This window comes from Trichechus manatus, unplaced genomic scaffold, assembly GCF_000243295.1.
Source record: "Trichechus manatus latirostris isolate Lorelei unplaced genomic scaffold, TriManLat1.0 scaffold00061, whole genome shotgun sequence".
Taxonomy (NCBI): Eukaryota; Metazoa; Chordata; class Mammalia; order Sirenia; family Trichechidae; genus Trichechus; species Trichechus manatus.
The window spans coordinates 1,243,044-1,268,609 of record NW_004443997.1 but is presented as its reverse complement, the minus strand read 5'-3'; the positions used below and the strand labels follow the sequence as shown (position 1 = coordinate 1,268,609).

General features: G+C 52.8%; 2 protein-coding genes across 3 annotated transcripts in view; both read left to right on the top strand.

Annotated features, from left to right (window-relative positions):
• The first annotated feature begins 1,954 nt into the window (after window positions 1–1,954).
• Window positions 1,955–17,181, top strand: PES1 (pescadillo ribosomal biogenesis factor 1). Of its 2 annotated transcripts, none has more exons than XM_023733700.1 (15): window positions 1,955–2,074; window positions 4,998–5,077; window positions 6,356–6,509; window positions 7,685–7,794; window positions 10,034–10,205; window positions 10,287–10,376; window positions 13,118–13,234; window positions 13,362–13,436; window positions 13,669–13,758; window positions 13,928–14,058; window positions 14,453–14,578; window positions 14,713–14,897; window positions 15,399–15,565; window positions 15,684–15,842; window positions 16,800–17,181. In XM_023733700.1, the coding sequence occupies exons 1-15, from the start codon at window positions 2,051–2,053 to the stop codon at window positions 16,881–16,883; spliced, it is 1,764 nt and encodes a 587-aa protein (XP_023589468.1). In that variant the 5' UTR covers window positions 1,955–2,050; the 3' UTR covers window positions 16,884–17,181. The 2 variants fall into 2 exon arrangements, with proteins under 2 accessions (XP_023589468.1, XP_004379000.1); XM_004378943.2 differs by having other exon boundaries at window positions 15,681–15,842.
• Window positions 17,182–19,037: 1,856 nt separating this feature from the next.
• The window catches only part of GAL3ST1 (galactose-3-O-sulfotransferase 1), a 26,155-nt gene continuing 19,626 nt past the window's right edge, over window positions 19,038–25,566 (top strand). The window contains exon 1 of the mRNA XM_023733640.1: window positions 19,038–19,156. The gene's annotated coding sequence lies outside the window, so the exon portion shown is untranslated. The remainder of the gene's footprint in view (window positions 19,157–25,566) is intronic.

The window sequence follows — 25,566 nt, the reverse complement described above, 5'->3', positions numbered from 1 at the left end:
TTGCCTTGAATTTTCCTGGAGCCACACAACAGTCTTCCAAGACGGAGAGGAGGGGACTAAGTGTTTCACGCTGAGTGTGAGTTCAGCAGCAGGTTCTGTAACCCAACTGTCTGGTGAGAATCCATTCTCCACTACTTAGCAGCTGAATGACAACTGGGCAAGTCTTCACTTTCCTGAGCCTCAGTTTTCTCGCCTGTAAAACACTAACTCTGTTTTGAGCTCCTGAACTGAATACACAAATTTTCTCTGGACACCTCTTTCTGTTCTCCACCGACCCCTCAAGGGTTCATCTTCTTTCCACAAATTCAGTCCTCCTATGTAGGACTGGAGCCCTGGTGGTGCAGTGGTGGAGAGCTACAGCTGCTAACCCAAAGGTTGGCAGTTTGAATCCACCAGTTGCTCTTTGGAAACCCTATGGGGCAGTTCTACTCTGGCCTATAGGGTTGCTGTGAGTCAGAATCAACTGGACATCAATGGGTATGTAGGACCAGCTACATGATTTGCAGGGACCAGTGCGAAATGAAAACGCAGGGCCCTTTGTTTAAAAATTAACAATTTCAAGACAGTGGCAGCAGAGCATTAAACCAAGCACAGGGGCCCTTCTAAGCACAGAGTCATGTGCAACTGCACAGGTTCCACACCCATGAAACCCATCCTGCTCCTGTGTTCCTTTTATGAGTCAGCCTACATCCTTCTGTGGTCCCCGTTTACCTCTTGCCCTATGCACCCTCTACGCTCCAGTCATAATGGACTTTTCACAGTTCTGTAAATCCCCCAAACTTTTGCCTCTGGCCTGGGTGCTCTCTTGCCTCTTCCTCTTTACCAGCCTCACTCTGCTTTCCCTGAGGCCCTTCTTGAAACACTCTCTTCTGTTTTCTGCTGTGAGCACCATTTTTCCCTGGTTTTCTTTAAATCTCTTCGGCGAGTTCTTTCAAAGTCTTTGCCAGCTCACCCTCTCCTGCCTGGTTTTTGTTTTATCTCATTGTTGGTGGAATCGCTGAGCTTCTTTTAGCTTTATTAAATAATAAAAGTCACATACATAGTTCAAAACAAGCATTCACCGGTGCTTAAAGTCTGTCTCCACTTCCAAATGGTATTTTCTATGACCAAGACCTTGGTGGAGGTCACATTCACAAGGGCCTCAAATTTAGACTTTTGAGGCCATCTCCAAATGGAGTTTGGAGACGCGAAGGAAGGAAACATCAAACAGCTTTAAAATTACATCCAGGCCACACCACCTGCAGGTGGTGCGAATAGCGGAGCACAAAATGTATGTACAAATTTACGTACATATTTTTGTGTGTATATATTAAAAGCTCGAGTGTGTTTAAATGTACATTTAAAATACACCACGATTTCTGTAACTCAGCTTGGCCTTTCATCGTTCTTCAATTACCGCTAAGACTCAGAAAACGTAAGCGGCCCTTTGGATCTTTCTACCTCTGTGAGGGAAAATATCTACCTTTGTTCTAGTTTATCCTCATAAGAGCGAGTGACTCAAAGCAGACCAAGGCTGGCAGCTAACCTAGGGCAGCAGCCTCAATCCGGCCCTAAGCGGCCAGCGAACGCTCCTCCGCCGGATGGGGTAGGTTCGTACGGCGCTTAGCAACCGTTACCAGGACAACGCAACTTCAGCCCACCCCACACTGAGCGTGGCTCAGCTGTGCATCCCAGAAGGCACTGCGCGGTCTCTAAGACTTCCGCCTCCCTCTATCCCAAGATGCAACGGGGCCCAAACGTCAAGCGATTTTCTGTAGGGTAATTATAGAAATGCCTAAAGATCCTTATCCATTTAAACTTTTAAATTGTTTGAAGTAGGCTCACCTGTGGGAAAGAGCTCAGAATATCTGCCTTAGTGGTTTTTCTAGAGCGCTTAGTTGTAAATCTCGAGGAGGAAACCCCTATTTTCCTCTGGACTTTCGCGGGCGCCTCATTGGACAGCCCGCGGAGACCTGCTTCGTGGGGTCCTCGGGGACTTAGGCCGGGCACGTGCGGAAGGAAGTGGCGTTGTCTGTCCGCGCGGCGCTCGTAGGCTCCTCAACGTGGAGCCATGGGAGGCCTGGAGAAAAAGAAGGTGAGTAGGAGAGACGTCAGGGGCGCCTGGGTGGTGGCCGATGGGGGCGACCGAACTTGGGGACGGTGCCTTTCCACGGTCTTGGCCCCTCGTGGGAAGAGAAACGGAACGGATCAACGCGAGGGGAGGCAGCCGTGAGTGTGGTCCGAGGACAGGTGAGGACGGCAGTGCTCGTCTGATGGTAAAATCCGGGGAAGAACCCTGGAGTGGGCTGTGAGACAGCAAAGCTTCAGAAAAGCAGACCGAGCCGAGAGACGACTATTTCCTGGGTGATAAACATTACATCGAGATCATCTCTTAGGCTTGTTTGGCCTAAGATCTCTATGAGTCGGAGCCGGCTCTACGGCATCTAATAAGAACAAGAAGACTTACTGTTCTTTTTCCCATTGAATCAGACCCTCTCCTGGGCATTGCGGAGGGAGACGTGAACAATCAGATGTAGTTCTTGTTTTCCTGAGCTCACTCTCTAGTGGGAAGATGGATACAAAAGTAAACAACCAAATAAAGTTATCACAGCTTGTTACTGTGAAGGAAGTAAACAAGGGATAAGGCTGGAGAACATAAAAGGGTGTTTGTTTTAGTTGGCGTTGTCTTAGAAAGTCTCTCTCTGAGGCGGTAACATTTCAGCTGAAGTCTGAAAGAGCAGATCTAACCTTGGATCGGTTCTGGGACGTGAGAGTGGTTAGTGAACAAGCTTGGCAGGGGAAATTGCAAGTGCCAGTTGCAAGTGGGAAAGGTTTACTCTGCAAGAAACTGGAAGGACATCTGGATGACTGGGATATACCAAACCAAGGGAAGAGCACTGGGTGAGGTTGGGGTTAGGCAGTGCTGGAATCATGCAAGGCCTTGTAAGCCGTGGTGAGGAGCTTAGACTTTATTCTGAGTACAGTAGGAAGCAACTAAAGGGGAACAACATGATCAGAGTTTTTCAAGGAATTGTTCTTGCTGCTGTAAGAAGAATCTCCTCCGGTGGCATGAAGAAATTAGCGAGGGGGTAGGAGTGAGGAAGATGTAGTTGGGTTAAGTATTTCCTTCAGCTGGAAAGCTTCTAGTACTGTTTTTGTTTTTCATCCAACATATTTATTTGAATATCCATAAGTGCTAGTCATTTGACACTACAAAGACATAAAACAGAAAACCTTGCCCTTGAGGTGGAGATGGAGATACGTAAGCGTATCATTACTGTTCTTTAAAGCCGGGTTTTGCAACCAGTTTGACATTTTGGACCAGATAATTCTTTATTTTGGTAGGAGGAGGGAGGGAGGGAGTCTGTCCTGTAGATTTTAGAATGTTTAGCAGCATCCCTGACTTCTGCCCGCTGAATGTCAGTAGCACGCAATAACCAAAAATGTCTGCAGACATTGCCAAATTGCACCCCATCCCCCAGGAGCACAATCACCTAGGTTGAGAACCATTTATTTCTTTAATTTTTAAAAGGATAAGTCTGGTGACAGGTATATATGGTATAGGGCAACGGAAGGCACTTTTAATGAAGACGTACCATCCTGAGACAATCCGAAACCCATCTTTGTGTCCCCAGGACTTAGCATGGGCCTGATCCACAATAGACAATTCATAAATGTCTGAAGGAAAGAAAGAGTGAAGGGCCTGTTTCGAGGCTAGAGTTATTCATGGACATACCCCTCTGGAGATTCTAGGTTTGTCTCTTTAGAGCTGGTCCTGGCCATAGAGGCCCTTGCTGTCTTGCTCTAGAAGGAGAGCTTGTTTGGAAAGGACGTGCTTGGTCAGCATTCCAAGGTGCGTGGTACAAGACACTGCTACTCTATCAGGGATACAGAGATGTGAGTGTGAGGCAACATCTTAGCACCGCAGACACCCAGATGGTTGCACAAAACAATATACATCTTGAGGCAGGTAGAGACCAGGCCTTTTGCCTTAATTGCCCCCGTAGCATCTGGCTTAATGTTTTGACTGTAGTAGAGGTCCTGTTATAGTCTGTTGAATGAATGAATGAGGAAAGGGAGGCGCTGTGTGGATTCTCAAGCCGAGCATTACCACCCTCAAGGGAGCAAAAATTGGTTCTGGGGGAGGGAATTTTAGATACTACAATGATTTATGGTCTTCTAAAGGCTCACATTACATAAACAAATATACAGGAAATCTGTAGTATTAAAATTACATGAGTCTTTGAGGCTGGGGGAAAGGGAGTAATAGTGAAAAGGAGGTTGAGAAATCCTGGCTTCGTGCTTAGGAGTTCAGACTGGAGTCAAGCTTGTTTGAATCCCAGCTTCAGCCCTTAAAAAGCTATGTGACTTGGGCAGGTTATTTAACATTGCTAAGCCTCTTTCATAAGGCGCCCTCATGGTGCAGTGGTTAAGCGCTCGGCTGCTAACCCAGAGGTTTGAGCCTGCCAGGCACTCCACAGGAGAAAGATCTGGCAGTTTGCTTTTGTAAAGATTACAGCTTGGAAACCCTGCGGAATAGTTCTACTTTGTTCTGTAGCGTCGCTATGAGTCTGAATCGACTTAATGGCAGTGGGTTTGGTTTTGGGTTTTTTGAACCTCTTTCCTCCCATGTGAAATGGAGGAGGTAGGTGGGTTATAATGGCATCCGCCTCACAGGGATGTGGAGATTCAATGAAATAATGCATGGAAACAGGTCATCGTAATAGCCAAAACTTAGAGCTAGTACTGAGTGTAAGGCACAGCACCTGATACATAGCAACCTCACGGTCCCCAGCATTGTGCTTTGCAGATGTATGTGTCCTCTACACCGACAGCTGCAAGGACAGTGCAGGGTTGCTCTTTCAGTCGGGAGGCTCTCTCCCTACAGCCTTTCCATCTCAGAAGCACTTCGACCACTTCGCTGGAGTGTTAGTTGCCTCTGGAACAAGGCCTGCCCAAAGTTTGATGTCAGTCGCTGAAATTATTGCTAATGAAGATTTGTTTTCTTCTTCCTTAAGTATGAACGAGGCTCTGCCACCAACTACATCACCCGAAACAAAGCCCGAAAGAAGCTGCAGCTGAGCCTGGCCGACTTCAGGTGAGGTCGAGAGGACTGCAGAGAGGGCCCTTGGGGTGCGCGGGCAGGGAATGCACAGTGAAAACTCAACCTGTCATGCATCGCAGCCGACTTACTGAGCCGCCCAAATGCTTTGGGCATTCTGGTAGTCCTCCGCTTTCTCGCCCAGCTGGCTTTAGTGAGTTGTGCTTTGCCAGATGTGGTCTGATGGGAATCTGGAGAACTGGGTGATGGAGCCCTGAGGTCATCAGAATGGGGCCCATTGGGCTAGGGGTGCACCGCACATTCCCTTCTGCAGGAGAGACTTCTGATCTTCCAGCTAGCAGTGCCCATTCCTGAGAAAATCAAATCCAGACCCCTCCAGCCTGTGGGCCCTGCGATCTGGCCGTCTCTGACTTCTGCAGCCGCCTCAGGCTGTATTCTAGCCACCTGGCCCACTTTTAGTTCTTCAGATCCACCCAGCGCTTTCCAGCCTTACAGCCATTGTCACCAGTCTTAGGATGCTCTTCCTCCTCCTCTTTTTTTTTTTTTTGGCTTATAAGAACAGAATTTTATTGTTTCACAGTTCTGGATACTGGAAATCCAAATCAGGGTGTCTGCCATGTTGGGTCCTCCTTAGAGCTCTGAGAGAGAATCAGTTCCATGCCTCTCCTACCTTCTGGTGGCCTCCATCCATCCTTGGTGTTCTTGGCTGCTAGACTCTGCCTCTGTGTTCACATAGCTGTCTCCTCTGTTTCTCTCTGTGTATCTTCTCTTTTATAAGACACCAGTCACACAGATTTAGGACCCACCCTGCTCCAGTATGACACCATGTTAACTTATCAGATAACACCTCCAAAGATCCTATTTCCAGAAAAGATCACATTCACAGTTCCTGTTCAGAGGGAGTCCTGACAGAGGTCAGGAGCCCAACGTATCTTTTTAGGGAACTCAGTTCAGTTCATAACAAAGGGTAAAGGAATAAATGAGTCAGGCAGTCAGTATTCTTCCCTCTTCTTTTTCCATGGCTGATTCTTTCTCCTTAGGTCTGTTGAATTGTCACTTTCTCAGCAAGACTTTTCCCGACTCACCTAGTAAAGGGGGTCCCTGCCCGTCGGCCCCTCTCAGTGTCCTGTGTGTTTCCTTTCTGGTGTGTGACAGTCTGCATTCTGTTTTTTTGGAACTTTTCCTACTGCTGCTCTAGAATGTGAGTCCTCTGAGTGCAGGGGCCTCGTGCTCCCTGTTCCTGTTGTTTTCCAGGCCCGGCCACAACCAGTGACAGTGCATTTACTGTCAGAACGAATGGCTTCTGTCTTCCAGGCGGCTGTGCATCCTGAAGGGAATTTATCCCCATGAGCCCAAACACAAGAAGAAGGTTAACAAGGGCTCCACGGCAGCACGGACCTTCTACCTTATCAAAGACATCAGATTCCTCCTCCATGAACCCATTGTCAACAAGTTCCGAGAATACAAGGTGAGGCCTGGGCTCAGGGGTCAGGACAGGTCCCCATCAAGCTCGTGACCCACTGACTATGACCTTAAGCAGGTTACTTAATCTCTCTGAGTGAGCCCATCCAAGGGAGAAGATCATTCTACCTCAAAGGGATGTCATAAAGGTCGCCTGACTATGTGTGTGGAAATCATTTGCACAGACCTTGGCAAATGATAGTGCTTTACCTGTGGTAACTTTTCCCTGGTTCTTTCTGAAAAGTGTTTTGGCTCTGAAACAAAGGTGGTATAATTTCAGAAGCTCCATGTGCTCTCTGCCAAAAGAAATAGCTCCTGTTATGAATATTTCTGAAATTGCTCCCAGGAGGCCAAGCCTTTCATTTCACAAGTAGAAGTCATTAAATGCTTAAATACCACAGGGAAAGTAGAAACCTATTTATGCCAAGTGCAAATAATTGAAAGTAGCCTGCTGCTGCTAAAGCCTTGGCCAGGAGCAGGCCAGGCCCTCACTGGAGGGGTGGGGTGCCACCTGGTGGCCCACAGAGGCTGGCCAGCAGCTGCTGCCATCCCAGCTGGCCAAGCATGCTGGGAGAGGGTGTCTGGTCCTATTTTGCTGCTGGGTCTTGCAACTACATAAACACACCGAGTTGGGAGTTGACCCTTTGTGGGAGGTGGCTGTCCCAGCTCTGCTGCTAGAAGTACTGGGAAGGAAGAAGTCAGTTGGTATAGGGACTGTCTGGCTGCACAACTGGCCCCAGCTGTGCTTGCCTGTGTGACCCAGCCACACACAAACCACAGCTTGTTCATGGCTGTGCAGGCTGGTGTTGAGGTCAGGCGCCAGACCCTGACCCTGCTCTGCCTCACTGACAGGCTCCTTGACCTGTCTTCTCAGATAGAGAGGGGGACTGATGTGCCCTGCCTTTCTCAGACATGAATGTGTGGACTCTGACTTTGTAAAGGCCAAGCGTGACAACGGCTGTGAGTGGTTCTCACGGTCAAAGGGGTGTGTTGATCTCGTTGCTCTTTAGAATGGGTCAGTCTTGCTGTCCTTGGAGTTGGTGGTCTCGTAAACCCTGGGCTGAGGGTGCTGGCTAGCTTCAGGAAGCTTTGAGAGTCCTACCCGTGCCTCCATCCTCCATGGAGGAGGGGAGTCCAGGAGCTCCATGGCCCTGGCTTCAGCAGTCTCTTCCTCTCTTCCAGGTGTTTGTCCGGAAGCTCCGGAAGGCCTATGGGAAGGGCGAGTGGAACACCGTGGAACGTCTGAAGGACAACAAGCCCAACTATAAACTTGACCACATCATCAAGGAGCGGTGAGCTGGGTGCCTTCAGAACACTGCTGTCTTTCCGTTCACTGCTGGGCTCTGTCCCAGGCCTGGGGGGACAAGACCAAGACCCTGCTCAAGGAGCTGGGACCCTTTTGGAGGAAGCAGACCAAAAAACAAACTAGTAAATCACTATAATGATTGTAAGACACAGTGAGGGCCATGAGGGGTGCAAACTGTATGAAGGCGCCTGGGGGGTGGGCCCGTCAGAGAAGGTCTGTTGGAGGGGAGATGTTTGAGCCAGTATGTGCCAAGCATAGGAAACAGCAAGTGCAAAGGCCCTGAGGTGGGAGAGAGCTCTGGGGTGCGTGCTGGGTGCATGGCAGACGTGAGGGATGTGATGGGACACCTCTGTGGCCTTAACCCTTTCCTGCCCAACTTTCTCTGGAGTCCCCCTCGTTCATTGGCTAAATCGGTGGTTTTCAACCAGCGGCAGTTTTGCTCCCAAGGGGACACTTAGTAATGTCGGAGTACATTTTGGGTTAAGATTGGAATGAGGATGCTGCTGGCATCCAGTGCGTAGAAGCTGTGGTACTGCTAAAGAACCTACAACGCACAGGACAGCTCCCGCTGCAAAGAACTCTCTAGCCCAAAATGTCAGTAGTACAAAGGTTCAGACCCTCTGGGCTAGGTGAATGTCCATTTTCTCTTGGGCTGATGGCCCAGGACCATTTGGCTCCCGGGTGGGTAGACTGGGCTTCGTTGAGTCAGGCTGCCCTACCCTGGGCTCCCACGGGAAGAATTAGACAGCTGGTGTTCTCACTCCAGCTCTGTAGCCTGTGAGCTGAGCAGCCAGAGGACAGTTCCTGTTCTGAGGGAGTCCTTGTCTCTAACAGAGATGATGGTAATTTTTGTCTTGCCTCTGACACACAGCTGTTGTGTGAAACAAATGGAGAAAAAAATGCAAAAGAAAAAAGCACTTTGGAAAAAGTGCCTGGATTCACACACACACACCAGGTGGTGGTGGTCCCATTCTGTGGCACCCCCGTAACCTGAGCTTAGGGAAGAAAAGCCCGGAAATGGCCCAGAAAGGGCTGAAGCCATTTCTACAAAGAGCTGGGTTATTGGGTTTGCCTGTGAGTGTGTAGAATTAGGGGATGGTGAAGCCTTGGGGTCATGTAGTTCCCACCTCTGCACCAGGAAGCTAGAACGCTCCTTCTGTTGTCTCGAGAGGTGGTGGAAAGCCCCTCTGCCATCTTCCTGGGTTGAAGACAGGACAGACCCTGCCTGACTTGTTGCAGTGAGTCACACCATCCAGAGCCGGAAGGACCGTGGTGGTCTCTGGGCCCCTCACTTTCGGAGTACTTTTGTGAGGCAGCACAGCCCTTTGTTCAAAATAAAGCTTCCTCGGAAGGCATTTCTGGAAGCCACTCCGGTTGGGAGAGGGAGACTTGGAGCCCTGTCTGCCCCCTTGTCCCCCAGGCATTTCCAGGGAGAGTTCCAAGAGCCCAGTTTGAAACCAGCAGTCTGCTCTCATGACATTTTCCAGATAAAGACACTGAGGTCAGGAGAGCAAAGTGACCTGCTCTGGATCACAGGCCAGAGCTGGGGCTGGAATATGGGTCTTGTCACTCACAGTCCAGTTTTGTGTCCCTGGCCCCCTCGCTCCTCAGGGGGCAGCTGTGCAGTAGTGGGTCCGCCAGGCTGGCTTGTTCTGCTGGCTTCCTCAGTTACCACGGGATTCCTGGAAGCACTTTCTTGCTCTGGGTCTTCCTGGCCTAGGACCAATTAGAGCATTTTTACCACCTGGTTCTGCTTAGTTCACAAACTAGACAGACTGGGTGATGAGAGACAGGGACAATGACCTGAGGGAGGAAGGACCCTGCCTCCACCTGGCTCTACTAGGGCAGCTTCTTGTTTTTCTGTTTTATGTCTTGGATGTCTGGGTAGATTTTCTCTGAAGTAAAGGTTCCACCTTAAAAGAGTAGAGAGCCTCTGACCCGGTCTCTCCTCTTCCATCACAAAGCATGGCGAGAGCTTCAGGCTGGGCACTCAGTGGGCAGTGAGGTTCTGAGGCCCCTGTTGGGGTTTGTCTGATATGCAGAGCTCAGTGGCACAGCCTGGATGGTGGTTCCTCCTAGGGCTGTCCCAAGGTCCTCAGGCCTCTCTGGGAACTGCCTGGCCTTCTGTTCAGGAGGTGGCGGCGATAAGTCCTGGCTTGGAGAACGGTAACCTCTGGGGTGGCTGGCAGGTGACCAAGCCTGTGAGCATTGCCCCCACCATGCAGATACCCCACCTTCATTGATGCCCTGCGGGATCTGGATGATGCCCTTTCCATGTGCTTCCTCTTCTCTACCTTCCCCCGCACTGGCAAGTGCCACGTGCAGACCATCCAGCTGTGCCGCCGGCTCACCGTGGAGTTCCTGCATTACATCATTGCCGCGCGTGCCCTGCGCAAGGTGAGCCACAGCCACTTCCGGGGGTCCCACCACCACCCTGCCCCTGCCACCTGGTCTTCAGCAGGCCTACTGTCCCCCCAGGTCTTCCTGTCCATCAAAGGCATTTACTACCAGGCTGAGGTGCTGGGGCAGCCCATCGTGTGGATCACGCCCTACGCCTTCTCCCATGACGTGAGTGCACCTGTGGGGAGGGGCTGCGCCAGGCTGTCGCTTCCTCTCCTGGCTGCTGGACAAGATCAGGGTGGGTGGGAGGGGGGACTGTGCTATCCTATGGAGTCCAGTGTGTGCTCGGTTCCTACTTGTTGGCCGAGGTGCAGAGTGTACTATGCAGTGTTGTAGTCAGGGTGTTGAACTGGTTGTTCCTGGTTTGATTGTGGCCAAAGAAGAAGCACTGGAACAGACCCAAAATTTTAAAATGTGGGTGAACGAGGACTATAACCAGAACAGGAAAAGATACAGGTCAAAGCGCTGCTAGAAACTTAATCTCTCCCTCCGAAAGCCAGCAGTGTACGCTTTGCATAGCTGCCAAATCTCTTGCCCGTCGGATTTTGCACAGAGTTCGAAACTGGCGACCCACTCAAGGATGGTGGCTGACCTCAGTCCTGGCAGTAATCCAGTGTCACACATCTGGCTCCTGAAAGGGCTTATATGCCTCTTCCAATCTCTCATTCCAGGGCTTCAACCCATAATTTTTCCCATTCAGGTTATCATTCTTGATCACCCAAATTTTCACAATTCAGGTCTGTTTCCATTTGGCTTTGTTGGCCATGACTGAACTGGTTCGAACCTCTTCGAAGCCCTGGTTGTAATTAAGAGTGTGAGCACCACTTGATGGGTGAAAGTGCCCGGTGCTTGGCCCGTTGGGGTGCTGAATGGACAGCGAGAGCGGCTAGTGGGACTGAGTGCTGTGTGCACTCTGGACAGGTGCCAGAGCCCAGCCTGTAGCTGGTGTACTGGGGCCCTGATCCCCACTCTGCTCTGCCCTGCACCCCCGCCCCCGCAGCACCACCAGGAGGAGGACTGGTGAGCTCTGGCTGTGGAGGGAGGAGCACAAGAGAAGCACCTAGCAAGGGGCGCTGCTTCTTATTTATCTTTTAAGAAAGCATGGGTGTTGTTGGCAGGGGTCCATTGAAAAAAGTCCTGTTCTTGCCTCTGTAACCTGGCTCACTGCCTGGCTTCTCATTCCATGGGCCTGCATTTGGCCCAACTTCCTGCTTGTTCTGTGGGCAAGCACTGGTGCCTTTAGTGGAGAGCCAGTGCTGCAGGCCTGGCTGACAGTGGGTTTGCTGACCAGGTTATTAGATACTCCAGGGGGAGGCAAGGTCTAGGCCCCATGGCTGCTCCCCATTACCCAGGGCTGGTGGGCGTATGAGGGCCACACCCCACTCTGGCTGCTATGCGGCCGTGTGGGTGTCTGGTGGGGAGGCTGCAGTCCATCTGTAGGTGAGAGGTGGGCATGACACCTTGGCAGTCCAGTCTGTGTTCCCACTGAGGGGGCAGATGTGAGCACCTGTGGTTCTCTCTTCCCCTCCTTACCCCTCCCTTCCTTCTTTTTTCCTCCCCTCCTTCCTCTCTGGCCCTCCTCCTATCTTCTCTTGGATGCCCCACCCCTGTGCTGCTCAGACTCCTCTTTGTGTGTGAATAGGGCCACCACACAGCTGGCCCTGGGGGAAGGGAGTAGCCACCCATGCCTCCTTCCTCCCTGACCAGCTCCCTGCCACTCCTTCCTCTCAGCAAGAGAATGGGGGAGCAGAACTGGAGAGTAGCAGAGGCCCTGGTTGTGGTCACTTGGGAACCCAGGCTGGTAGTGGGTGGGGAATGCCCTCCTCAGTGCTGTCCTGTGAGAAGCAGGGCTGGTGTTCAAATGCCCAGCAAGGTCCTCCAGGGCAGATGCTCGTGCAGGATGGAGGTGGGAGCAGGGGAAGGCAGGCACCTCGTGGCCCCAGGGTGGAGAAACAGCTCCCAGTCACGGTACGTCCAGCACAGACCAGCTCCTGTGATCATTACCAGTCTTTTCCATTGCTCAGCACATTCTCCCGTCCAGGTCCCGGGGCCAGCAGGGCCAGTCAGCCTTCCCGATGTAGATGACAGCACTGTTCGGGAGCGGAGGCACTTTGGTCTAGTCTCGGATCAGCTCATGGAGGGCCAAGACCTAGCAGGCAGCCTCTGTGCCTCCCTTGCCCAACGGCCCCCTGGGGGCCAGGCCACCCCAGCCTATCCTGGACCCTAGGGCTGTGCCTTTGTCTCTGGCTTGGGCCTGGGGTGGATCACTGAGTTCCAAGTGTCCACTCATTACTTCTGCCAGGGTGTGGAGGGGTGAGGCCTGTCTACCCACAGTTCCCCTCAGGCAGAGGGGGACTGCTCCAGGGCCACCTGGGCCAGCTGCAGCCTCCTCAGGCCAGGGATGGTGCTGGGCTCTGGGAGTGCTGCCCTCCGTGGTCAGTCTGGCCCTGGAGGCAGAGGTTCCACAGAGAAAGGGGGAGGTAACGGAGAAGGCCTGAGCTCTGCCTGGAGTGGTCAGGGAAGGCACCCTCTCTAAGGACAGATGTCTAAGCCGAGACTTAAAGGATGGGGGGAGAGCCAGGGTGGCGGGGACAGCCAGTCATGGGAACAGCAGGTCCAAGGACTTCCCTCTTCTCACTCGTAGCTCCCCTTCATGTCATGGGGTCTGGTGCAGGTCTCCAGGATGCCCCTAATCCTTGAGACTCCTGTATAGAGCCTCACTTGTGCCTGAATGCCTCTGAGTGGGGACATGGCATTCCACCCTTTCCTTGGGGGCAGAGCTTTGTGGGCAGAGCCGCTCTTGAGCCCATGGTCCTCTGGTCGACCAGACCCTGGCCCTGTGTGGGTTGTCAGTTCCTCCTTTGCCCCACACCGCACCCACACTGCTGACGCTCCTCCTGTGCCCTCAGCACCCAACAGACGTGGACTACAGGGTCATGGCCACCTTCACTGAGTTCTATACCACCCTGCTGGGCTTCGTCAACTTCCGCCTCTACCAGTCCCTCAACCTCCACTACCCCCCCAAGGTAGGGTCACAGCCCAGCACCTTCTCCTCAGAACCCAGGGCCTTGGTGGTGAGGGGTCTTCTGTCTCCACGTGGAGGTGACAGACTGTGGATGTCCTCATTCCCCTCTGACCTTTCCCTGCTCCCAGCTCGAGGGACAGACCCATGCTGAGCTGAAGGCCAGTGAGGGCGCGTACGCGCTGGACTCTGAGAGCTCTGTGGAGGTGAGGGCAGCTTCAGGGGCATCAGTCCTGCATCTCCCCAAAGGTGATCCCTGTCCCCAACATGTCTCGGGGCCTGGCCTGGGGTTGGGTGGCAGTTGTGGCTAGATGGGTGTTATCAGAGCTTGCCCTTGGAGCCCAAACCCAGTACTGTTATACTGCTTCTCCCCCACCCTGGCACCCCACCCAGAAATGTCCCCCACCTGCAAGTAGGGACCCTGTTTCTTTCCTGTAGAAACTGGCTGCCCTCAGTGCCAGCCTGGCCCGTGTGGTGGTGCCTGCCACAGAGGAGGAGGCCGAGATGGATGAGTTTCCTGTTGATGGGGTGAGGACTGCGCTGCTTCCAGACAGAGATAGGTGGGGAGGGTGTTGGAGCTGCCCACTTTGGCCTAAGGGATCTAGAAGGAAGCTGGATGGGATCACCTCCACCCCCTCTCCTCCAGTGGGGGTGCAGGCGGACCCGGCAGTACGAAGCCTGGCCTCTTTTGTGGTAGGAGGTGGCGTCACAAGAGGAAGACCGAAGGAAGGAGCTGGAGACTCAGGAGAAGCACAGGAAGCTCTTTGAGGGCCTGAAGTTCTTCCTGAACCGTGAGGTGCCCCGCGAGGCCCTGGCCTTCATCATCAGGTGGGGAGGACAAGAGCACTGGGCTGTGCCATGCTCTGCTCTGGGCCTGCCACAGCCTGGGCAGCCCTGGGTGCTCATCAGTACATTCGGATGGGTCAGACGCCGCTTCATGTAAGGATTCATCAAAATGGTGCAGACGGTGCTTAGAAAGCATTTGGCATAGCACCAAGCACAGCCGCCAACACTCCATTACAGAAGGTCAGGCCGAGGGCAGAAGGGCTCAGCCGGAATGGGGCTGGGGGTGTCAGCACAGACAGGAGGAATACTGGGGGGTCAGGGGGTAAGTGTGTCCTAGGAGGGTGAGGTTGTGAGCTCGTGGCCAGGGGCCCCAGGCAGCCAGGCCCATGACATGCAGCTCATGCCAAGCACCCTTGGATGCTCCTTCTGCCTGTAGGAGTTTTGGGGGGGATGTGTCCTGGGACAAGTCTTTGTGCATTGGGGCCACCTACGACATCACGGACTCCTGCATCACCCACCAGATTGTAGACCGTCCTGGGCAGCAGACCCCCATCATTGGCAGGTAGGCCCCCAAGGCCCTCCCTTCTGCCACCTTTCCGGGTTTCTGGGCGTAGAAGTCTGTCATGAAGGCCCCTGTGGGTGCAGTGGGCCCTCGGGTTGCCCCATGACTGGTCTTTGCTCACCACTGCATGCCAGGTACTATGTGCAGCCCCAGTGGGTGTTTGACTCCGTGAACGCCCGGCTCCTCCTCCCTGTGGAGGACTACTTCCCCGGAGTGCCTCTGCCCCCACACCTCTCTCCATTTATCTCCGAGAAGGAGGGTGATTACATCCCACCCGAGAAGCTGAAGCTGCTGGCCCTGCAGCGGGGAGAGGACCCAGGTGAGCGGGAGGGACTGGGCTGGGTAGCTGGTGGACAGGCTCGTCTGAGCTGGCCTTGGCCTCGGCCTGAGCAGGCTCCTTCCTTTCTTGGCTACAAAGGTAGCATGCTCCAGGGAACAACCCAGCAAAGCCACAAGTTTTCACTAGGGTTTTTACCCCTTCGGAGTCAGGTTTAGGAAAAATGAACATTTGTGTCCGATATTGTTATTTGACATTCAAAGTAACTCAGCAGAAGAATGATCGGGAATTGTCGTGATTGTTTTTTACACAGGAGGCAGCAGAGCTCAGTAGTTAGGGAGCTTGGGGTTTCCTCAGAAGGCAGCTGGGACTGGGGGAGGCGGGTACCAGAAGGGCTGCAGTAGTACAGCCCAGAACTGCCTTAGGAATGTCCCAGTGGCTGAGGATGGCAGGACGAAAGAGAGCAGTGCCTGGAGCTAGTTCTCACCCTGCAAGGGCAAGAGTGGGCTCCTAGGCCATTCAGAAATCCTCGGCTATTGATAGGAAACTTGAATGAATCTGAGGAGGAGGAGGAGGAGGAGGAGAACAATGAAGATGACGAGGAGGAGGAAGGGGGAGAAAATGAGGAGGAGGAGGATGCAGAGGCTGCCTTGGAAAAGGAGGAGGAGGCCCGCCTGGCGGCCCTGGAGGAGCAGAGGATGGAGGGGAAGGTACGTGGGGCACTGGATGGGCTCAACCTGGGAGGCAGCCCCGTTGGCCATCTTGGTGCCAGCCCTCAGGGCTGGTGGGGGCGGGGTACCCACAACGCTCGCCCTGTGTCCCCAGAAGCCCAGGGTGATGGCAGGCACCGTGAAGCTGGAGGACAAGCAGCGGCTGGCCCAGGAGGAGGAGAGTGAGGCCAAGCGGCTGGCTATCATGATGATGAAGAAGAGGGAGAAGTACCTCTATCGCAAGATCATGTTCGGCAAGAGGCGCAAAGTCCGAGAGGTAGATCCCTGTCACCCTCCCCTGGCCTGAGACTCTAGGTGTGGCCGCCAGGCACTGCAGCCCAGGTGCGCTTGGAGGCCAGCTAGCTCTTTTTCTGAGGCTACCTGCTTGGCCCGGCCCTTCTCAGGGCTTCAGTTCCCCTTCCTGCCCCCGGCTGTTCCTGAGTTTGCCAGGTTCTGTGGGACAGAATCTGAACCTGCTTTGACAAAGGCCACTTAATAGAAGTGAAGCAAATAGGAGGGGCTGGGAAGGTTTTTGTTAAGCTTCTATTTTGTTTTTTGTTTAGAAAGCCATATAAGCTCATTGTATTAAAAAAAAAAAAAAAGTCTTGCACCCCAGAACTCTATAGTGGATGGCCTGGAAGTGGCCCTCAGTCCTCCCCTTGGCGCTGGAGCCAGAGCCTCTGGGTTTCTTTTGTTTTTTGTGCATGCAGTAACTCGGATATCATTTTAAAGGCGTCCAAATGTGTGCACGTTTGTGTTTTTCTTTTTCATTTAACAATAATCGTGGCCACCTTTCCGTATCCACACACAATACATAGCCTGTCCCCTGCTGGTAGGGTCTGCTTTCCACCTTCAGTCTCATTCTTAGAAAGCATCCTCGAGGATGTCCCTGCAGGGTGAGTTCTTCAGAGTGGAACTGCTGGGTTGAAAGGCCTGTGGCATTTCCTAGCAGATCATGCCAAATGGCTCTGGGGCAGGGAGAGTTCCAGGCTGCAGCCCCACCAGCACCTGGTGAAGGAAGGTTCCAAGGACGTCCCAGCTTTCCCAGCTGCAGGGAGCAAGTGGGGCAGCCGCCCAGGCTCCTGTGAGCCTCCTGACCCGAGGTGTTGGGCCCATAAAGTAAAGGAGTTGTAAGGCAACCTGATGTTCATGTGAAGTTTTTTCACAGGGTAATTTGTCTCCCCTCCAACACACACACCACAGCCTGATCCCTCTCCCCGTTTCCTCCTCATAGGCCAACAAACTGGCGGCGAAGCGGAAAGCCCACGATGAAGCTGTGAGATCGGGGAAGAAGGCCAAGAAGGCAAGGCCGGTGTGAGTGCTGGCAGCCCCTAGCTGGGCCAGGGCCAGCTCCCAGCGGCCAGACATGACGAAGACAGGCCAGAGAGCCTAGGCTGCTTTAGTTCTCCCCCTCGCTCCTCTGCCAGCCTGGGCCCCCTCTGGTGCCAAGCCCGATTTGGTGCTCCCAGGAGTCAGTGACCTGGGGAGCAGGGGGCCAGCCGTTCATCACGATAACTTTCCCCAGCCCAGGGTGCTGTGATGAGGTGGGCATGAGGGGAGCATTGATTAAACAGCTGTAGTTTTGCAGCCAGTTGGATTCTGTGTTCATGAACTTGCCTGGGGTTAGAGAAGAGTCACAGAGTGCCCCGTGTGGCAGGCTGGGCCAGCCCTGGGTATTTGTCAGAAGGGCCCAGTCATTGCTCAGGCCTCTGAGTTTCCAAGGACCCCTCTAGGTCCAAGGCTGCCAGGAGTTTGGCACAGAGCTTCTGGGCTTGGGCTTCTCTGTCACTGTGACCCTGGTTCACATCCAGCCTAGGCGTTTTCCTCTGGGGATCCTGTTTTCTCATCTGTAAAATACGGGTAGGAATTCCAGAGCCTCCCTCATAGGGACGCACGTATCGGGGGTTCAGAGATGATATATAGGCTCAGCACTGTCACACGTCTTGTGAGTGCTCGGTGCACTCCAACTGTTCAGCTTCCTGCTGAACCCAGGAGGTAAAAGCCGGCAATGGAAGGATCTGGCGCTCCAATCTGAGTCTTGAGTTGGGGAACCTGGCTTTCCCTCATGGCAGAACTGCTGAGTAACCCCAGTGTGAGCTTTGCCAACAGCCTAACTTGTGACCCTGTCAGGCCTTGGAGCTTCCTGCCTGTCCCCCACAGTGCCACTGCTGGGACTGTAGCATGCCACAGCCAGGGTTAGACCTCAGAGCTCAGATGCTCATTCCCAGCCCTTCCCTGGTCGGGCAGGGAGCTTCTGAACCCAGGGTGCCACTGGGGGGCTTAGTGCCCTTGAGAGCAGGGTCCAGGATGGGGAAGTATAGGTTTGGAACTGGGCCCTGCCTTCCCTGAATCTAAGCACCCCAGAGCTTTGGCCCTACACTGTCCTTGCTTCATGGGTAGAAGTGTTTTTCAGGGAGCAGTGGCTACAAGAACTTGAGCAGGCTCTGGCCTGGGGAGCAGAGAGCCTTGGGCCCCCAGCTTCAGCTGGGCCTTGGTGTACATGGAGGGCTATGTCCCATGTCTATTCCCGGCATGCCCATTGGGGGAGGGGTGCTTCAGGAGGCTGGGACAGGGTCAGGGCTTCTGGCGCCAGAGCCTTCTGCCCTGGGGGACAAAAGTACATCCCAGGCTTGGGGCAGGAGCACCAAGGCAAGACCAGAGAGCAGAACCATCAGATACGGAAAAATCCCTGGCAGCTATGCTGATGTAGAATTTTCCCCATTCCATAGTCGCCCAGTAATGGCGGGGGCAGCAGGGCTCTGACGTGGCCCATGCCCTCTGGGTGGCTAGCTGGTTCTGCACTGCCCACAGCTGGAGCAGAGCATCCCCAGCTCTGCCGGACATTAGTCCACGCGCTTGGTCCTGCTCAGTGGGTGAAGGAGGAAAGCTGGGCCTGGACCAGGAGGTGGGTCCTGGATGGTCATCTGCATCCTGACAGCCCTGCTCGGCCGGGTGGGTGCCCTGGAAAGGCAGGGCAGCTGGGACCTCCAAATGGTACCCTATTGGGAGTGAAGTCCTGCGTGCTTCTCAGGATCCTGGCACCCTTTCCCTCGTGGATGCCAAAAATGTGTGCCGCCCCCCCAACACACACACACTGATTTCCCATCAAGAGGCTCCATACCTTTCATTGGACCCTCAGAGGGTTCCAGAACCCTCAACAAAAGTTAAGCAGGCCGCCTCCTTTTCCCAGAGACCCGCTGCATCCTCCCCACCCCGTTTCCCAGGCACCTCGAGCCCCCTCCCGGGTTGGGGGATCAGCGGTGGGACAATGGCCCCGTTGGCGCGCCCAAGACAAACGCGCCTTGTTGGGCTGGCGGCGGGGGCGCGGCGCTGCGCCCTGGCGCGCTGAATGTGGCTTCTGTGCGTCCCGGGCGGGCGCCGAGGACCACGGGGCCCGGGGTGCCCATTGGCTGCGGCGCCGGGGGCAGGGCCAGGCCGGTGGCCACACCTGGCCGGCAGCAGGGACGGCGGGGCAGGGCCCAGGCCTGGCGGACTGGGGGCCTGGCGGGTGCGCCCGCTGCTCAGTTAGCGCCCGGGCGGCGCGGCCCGGGCCCAGCCAGCCGCGCTGAGCCCGAGGAGGAAGGGAACAAGGTAAGTCCGGGCGCCCGACACTCCCCGCCAGGCTGCGCCTCATCTCATTAGTCCCATCCACACTACCTCAGCCCCACACTGGGGCCCTGTGCGTCAGACCTCAGGTGGACATGGAGTCTGGAAGGATGGACGAAAGAACTGGGGGTGCCGCGCTGCTGCAGCAGGACTGGGCGCCCCTGCTCGCTGCCGGAGGGTGGGTGGCCACGGCCAGGGAGGGCACAGGTTGGTGCTCCCCTGCCCTGGGTTTCTTCCCCACAGCCCCCTTTTCCAGAGTTTCCTGAGTCCCTGGAGTTGGGGTGGGTGGGTCTGGAGAAACAGGGCTTGAGCTGGAGTCTGTTAATGATTAATCTGCTTGAGCAATTGGCCTCAGCCCTGGAGGGGGAGGGGCCGAGATGTCTACCCCCCCCACCCCCGCCAACCCTCCCCAGAAGAGGGCCATGGTCAGAGCAGAGGCTAGGGACTGGAGTAAGGGACAGGCCCTGTCCTGTACCCCAGAAGGAGGAGGTCACTGGAGAGAGGCATATGGGGGTGTCAGTGGCAATGGGATAGCTCTGGTATCCAGGAAGGCTCTGTAGGAAATCCCAGCGGTCCCCTGCTCCCTGAGCCAGCACCCAGGAAGAGGGTCCTGCCGAGTCTGCTCCTAGTGCCAGGCCAGCACTTGGTAACAGCAGAGCTGAATGTAGAGCAGAACTGTGGCCCCTTCCAGGGAGGACCCCCTCCCCAGCTGCCCAAAGCAGGAGAGGTGATGGGTGCACATCTGGCTGCTGTCACCCACACCAGTGGGAGGGAGAGAAGGAGGGAGGGCAGCAGGCCTGACACCTGATCCCGGGTTGCCATGGTGACTGACAGGTGCCATGGAAATCCTCAGGAGGAGAGGGAAGGGCGGAGGGCTGTCCATTTGGGAGAATCCAATCTCCTCCCTTACCAGAAGGTAACCTGAGGCCCAGAGAGGGTGAAGCTTGTCCAGGGCCACACAGGAGGCTGGGGCCGGAGAGTCCCCACACTGCCCTGTACCTCCTAGCAGTGTCTGCTTCCCCTAGCAGTCTTGAGAAGGAGGCATTGCTACTTTCCCCAGTATCCAGCAGGGAAACTGAGGCTCAGGCAGACTTGGCAACTTGCCCAAGGTCACGTAGTTCAGAGGTGGCTGAGTTGACTCCCCAACCCCTCGGCCCCATCTCAGAACTCCAGTCCTGCCCAGCACCTGTCTTCCTGGGGTTTTAGCCTCTTGGATCTGCCAGGGCCACCCTCAAACCCCAGCTCAGGACCCCTCCCCCTCGCCTCCCTGGCTCCCAGCTCTGCCTGATACTCGTGGGGGTGGGCAAGAACAGAGACAACGGAGCCCTGTTCCCAGTTGCCACTTGGGGCCGCCTTTATCCTTGTTGAGGGAAGCTCCCTGTGGACAAAGAAACACACTGCTTCTCACTTGTCCACTTCCCCTAGTGGGTCCCATACCCTCTTGTCACCCATCCCCTGTGACCCCTCCCTTTGGCTCTGAGGGACTGAGGGCACCACCCCAGGAAAGAGGCAGTGACTAACTTGGGAGAAGGATGCACGAATGGCGGCATTTCAGGCACGGCAGCAGGCTGGGGAAGGGCTGCTTGCTTCCCTCCCGCTGGGTGAGGAATAGGCCCGTCCCCTTTTAGGAGCCTCTGCCCTTCCTGACGGGAAGGTAGGTTGGAGCAGAGGTGCCCATGGGGATCGCCAGGGGAGGGGTGCCAGTTGGGAGAAAGCTGGGGCCTGAGCGCATCTGCTTTCTGTCTGTTAGTTCCAGGGCAGAGAGAAGAGTTGGGGGCTATCTCTGAGATCCAAGTACGCCTGGCCAGGCACTGCAGACTTGGTCCTAGCTGTCTCAGTTTCCTTGCATGTGTTACCTAGGGATTGGGGCAACTTGAGTCTGGAACATGGGAAATATGGAACCTTGGAGAAGGAGGATAGCCTTCCAGAAATCTACACCAGCAGATCCTGCTTTCCCTGCCAGGTGGGCCTAGGAGGATAATAGTCAATTCCTTCTGCTAACATTGACAGAAGTTCCCTGGGGGGTGCAAATGGTTTGTGTTTGACAACGAATCAAGGGATTGGTGGTTCGAACCCACCCAGTGGTGCCACAGAAGAAAGGCCTGGCGAACTGCTTCCATAAACTTTACAGCCAAGAAAACCCTATGAAGCAATTCTACTCTGTAACACATGGGTCACCATGAGTCAGAATTGACTCAGTGACAACGTGTTTGGTTTGGTCAACATTGACTGAGTTCAGGCCAGGCGCTGTGCAAAGGACTTCGTATGCCTGAGATCCCGTTGGATCCTCCCAGCAGCCCTGTGAGAGGCTCGCAGTACCCCCATTTTACAGATGAGGAAACTGAGGCTTGGAGAGGGGAAGTCACTTGCCGAAGGTCACCCAGCTGAGGAGGGGGAGAGGGATTCATAGCCAGGGTGCCTCAGAGCCTGCAGCCTCAGGAGCAGAGAGGCGGGTGAGTGCATCCAGGGAGCCGCACCCAGCAGGTGCTCAAGGCCTCGTTTCAAACCTTTATATGATTACATATTTTTATTGAAACAAATACAAGACACTCCTGTAAAAAATATTTGAGACAGGTTATAAAATACAGAGCGTATTTTATACACTCTATATCACTATATCCCCAACTCCTACGTACACATCTCTGGGGTTCTCAGTATTTTGGGAGCAAATAAGGAAGTAACTAACTTCCTGCTTAACCTCTTTGTCACTGTTCTCCAGTAAGAGCTACTTGGGGGCCCCTCAAATCTACCACCGGGCAAGGTGTTGATTTGGCTGGGACAGGGCAGTGTCATGGGAAGAGCTGTGGGCCTGCTCCTAGTTCTGGTCTTGCCGTTTAGACCCTCCACAAGTTGCGGAGCCTGTTTCCCCACGCGTCCCATGGGGTTCACAGAGGGCACTGAGAGGGTCTGCTGAGGTCACAGTGTGGCTGCCTTTTGGCCTTTTGAAATAGCAAAGATAGAAGGCGTTGTCCCAGCAGGCTTGGGCCCCAGCTGGCAGCCATTCCCTCCAGCCAACGGGGACACTAGGAGCAAGTGCAGTAGAGCTGACAGCCTGGAGGGGGTGCTGCGAGCCAGTGTGTTGGCTGAAATGCCCTTTCAGGTGGTTCACCCCATGTCTGCTCCAGCATCCCGCTCCAGAAGGCTGAAAGCAAGGAAGCTTCTGGGCTCTTGAGCGCCATCCTCTTTCGTCTGTACCTTCAGCTGTGCAGCCAGCACTTCCCAGCTCCTTCTCCGCCCCTCCTGTCCCAGCCCCCTTCCCACTCAGGACACTGAGGCACAGAGAGAGTAGTGTGCCTGCCATAGTCACACAGCAAGGTGTATGGCTCACACCAGCCACTTGGCCCTCTTCCTCCAGCCAGACCTCTGTTTTTTCAAAATGGAAATATCTTTATTTTTTGTTTTTTTACAGAAGTAATACAGGCTCATTGTAAAAAAAATTAGAGAGATATAGATATATTCTACAAATTATATATGTAGAATATATATATACAGTCTGAAAAATGTATATATATGTATACACACATATATATATACATTCTACAGAATCAAAATGTGAGACAGAAAGTGAATGGCCCCACTCCTCAGGTAATTACAGTTAACAGTTGGATATCTTGTCAGACCCTTATATGCATATATAAACGTACAACTTTTCTCTACGTGAATAAATTCATTCTATACACATTGTAAAGGAACCCCGATGGTGCAATGGTTAAGTGCTCGGCTACCAACCGAAAGGCCTAGCGACCTGCTCCCATAAAGATTACAGCCTTGGAAACTCTATAGGGCGGTTCCCCTCTGTCCTATAGGGTCACTAGAGTCCAAATCGACTCGACATCACTCAGCAACAACAAAATAGCATATACAGTGTACGCTATGTGCAATCTGGCTTAAAATTGTTGTTAGGTGCCGGCAAGTCGCTTTCAACTCATAGCGACCCAATGTACAACAGAACGAAACACTGCCTGGTCCTGCGCCATCCGCACAATCGTTGCCATGCTTGAGCCCATTCTTGCATCCACTGTGTCAATCCATCTAATTGAGGGTCTTCCTCTTTTTCGCTGATCCTCTACTTTATCAAGCATGATGTCCTTCTTCAGGGACTGATCCCTCCTGATAACATGTCCAAAGTACATGAGACGAAGTCTTGCCATCCTTGCTGCCAAGGAGCATTCTGGCTGTACTTCTTCCAAGACAGATTTGTTAGTTCTTCTGGCAGTCCGCGGTACATTCAATATTCTTCACTAACACCGTAATTCAAAGGCATCAATTCTTCTTCGATCTTCCTTATATACAGGCTTAATATTAGGCAGCTTTTTTTTTAAACTTCTCTGAGCCTCAGTTTCCTCATCTGCAAAATGGAGATAAAGGTTTTGTGAGCATTGAATGAGCTGATTAAGGCGTGTCAAGCCCTTTTACGATTCTCAGCTAGAATAACACTACATCATATTATCATCATCTTGGTTATTTGTTTGTTTTTTCGGCTCATTATACATTGTGGACATCATTTTAATGGCTGCATAATCATTCATGGGGTGAATGTCACATACTGTGATTAACTGGCCCCTGTTGTTGGACATTTAGGTCGTTTCCCTTTTTTCTCTTTTGCTAAATAATACTGCAACAAACATTTTCGTGTGTCCATCTCAGTCCTCTTCTTGGGTTATCTTCTTTCTTTTTTTTTCCAAGTCCATCATTGTGGCTATTTTTTAATTTTTTCCCATACAAAAATTTATACGTACATTGTTATGTGACTCTAATTGCTTTCCCCATATTGTGACAGCACACTTCTCCTTTCCACCCCTGCTTCCCCAAGTCCATTCAACCAGCTCCTAACCCTCTCTGCCTTCCCATCTCACTTCTGGACAGAAGCTGCCCGTTTAGTCTCTTGTATCTACTTGAGCTAAGAGGCACACTCCTCACAAGTGTCACTTTTATGTCCCACAGTCCAGTCCATTCCCTGTCTGAAGAGTTGGCCTTGGAAATTATTTTAGTTCTGGGCTGATAGAGAATCTGGGGGCCGTGCTTTCCGGGGTTCCTCCAGTCTCAGTCAGACCATTAAGTCTGGTCTTCTCACTAGAATTTGAGTTCTGCACCCCACATTTCTCCTGCTCCATCCGGGACTGTCTGTTGTGTTCCCTGTCAGGGCGGTCATTGGTGGTAGCCGGGCACCATCTAGTTCTTCTGGTCTCAGGCTGATGAAGTCTCTGGTTTATGTGGCCCTTTCTGTCTCTTGGGCTAATATTATCCTTGTGTCTTTGGTGTTCTTCATTCTTCTTTACTCCAGGTGGTTGGGACAAATTGAAGCATCTTAGATGGCCGCTTGCGAGCTTTTAAGACCCCAGACGCCACTCACCAAAGTAGGATGCATAACCTTTTCTTAATAAGCTTTGTTATGGCAATTGACCTTGATGTCCCCTGAAACCATGGTCCCCAAACCCCCGCCCCTGCTACTCTGTCCCTCAAAGTGTTTGATTGTATTCAGGAAACTTCTTAGCTTTGGTTTAGTCCCGTTGTGCTGACTTCCCCTGTAGTGTGTGTTGTCCTTCTCTTCACACAAGATAATTCTTATCTACTGTCTAGTTAATAAATACCCCTCTCCCTCCCTCCCCACCCTCATAACCATCAAAGAATGTTTTCTTCTGTGTTTAAACCTTTTCTTGAATTCTTATAATAGTGGTCTTATACAATATTTGTCCTTCTGTGACTGACGAAATTCACCCAGCATAATGACCTCGAGCTTCCTCCATGTTATGTTTCACAGCTTCATCGTTGTTCTTTATCATTGCGTGGTATTCCATGGTGTGGATATACCATAATTTGTTTATCCATTCATCTGTTGATGGGCACCTAGGTTGTTTTCTTCTTTTTGCTATTGTGAACAGTGCTGCAATGAACATGGGTGTGCGTATATCTATTTGTGTGACGGCTCTTATTTCCCTAGGATATATTCCAAGGAGCGGAATAGCTGGGTCGTATGGTACTTCTATTTCTAGCTTTTTAAATAAGTGCCAAATCAATTTCCAAAGTGGTTGTACCACTTTACATTCCCACCAACAGTGTATAAGTGTTCCAGTCTCTCCACAACCTTTCAAGCATTTATTATTTTGTGTTTTTTGGATTAATGCTAGCCTTGTTGGGGTGAGATGATATCTCACTGTAGTTTTGATCTGCATTTCTCTAATGGCTAATGATCATAAGCATTTCTTCATGTGTCTGTTAGGCACCTGAATATCTTCTTCGGCGAAGTGCCTGTTCATATCCTTTGCCCATTTTTTAATTGGGTTATTTGTCTTTTTGTTGTTGAGGTTTTGCTGTATCTTGTAGATTTTAGAGATTAGATGTTGATCGGAGTTGTTGTAGCCAAAAATTTTTTCCCAGCCTGTAGGTTGTGTTTT

Coding starts and splice junctions, on each gene's coding strand:
- PES1 (XM_004378943.2), top strand. CDS start 2,051: ATGGGAGGCCTGGAGAAAAAGAAG. Junction 6,510..7,684: donor ACAAGTTCCGAGAATACAAG/GTGAGGCCTGGG, acceptor CCTCTCTTCCAG/GTGTTTGTCCGGAAGCTCCG. Junction 14,898..15,398: donor GCAGCGGGGAGAGGACCCAG/GTGAGCGGGAGG, acceptor GGCTATTGATAG/GAAACTTGAATGAATCTGAG.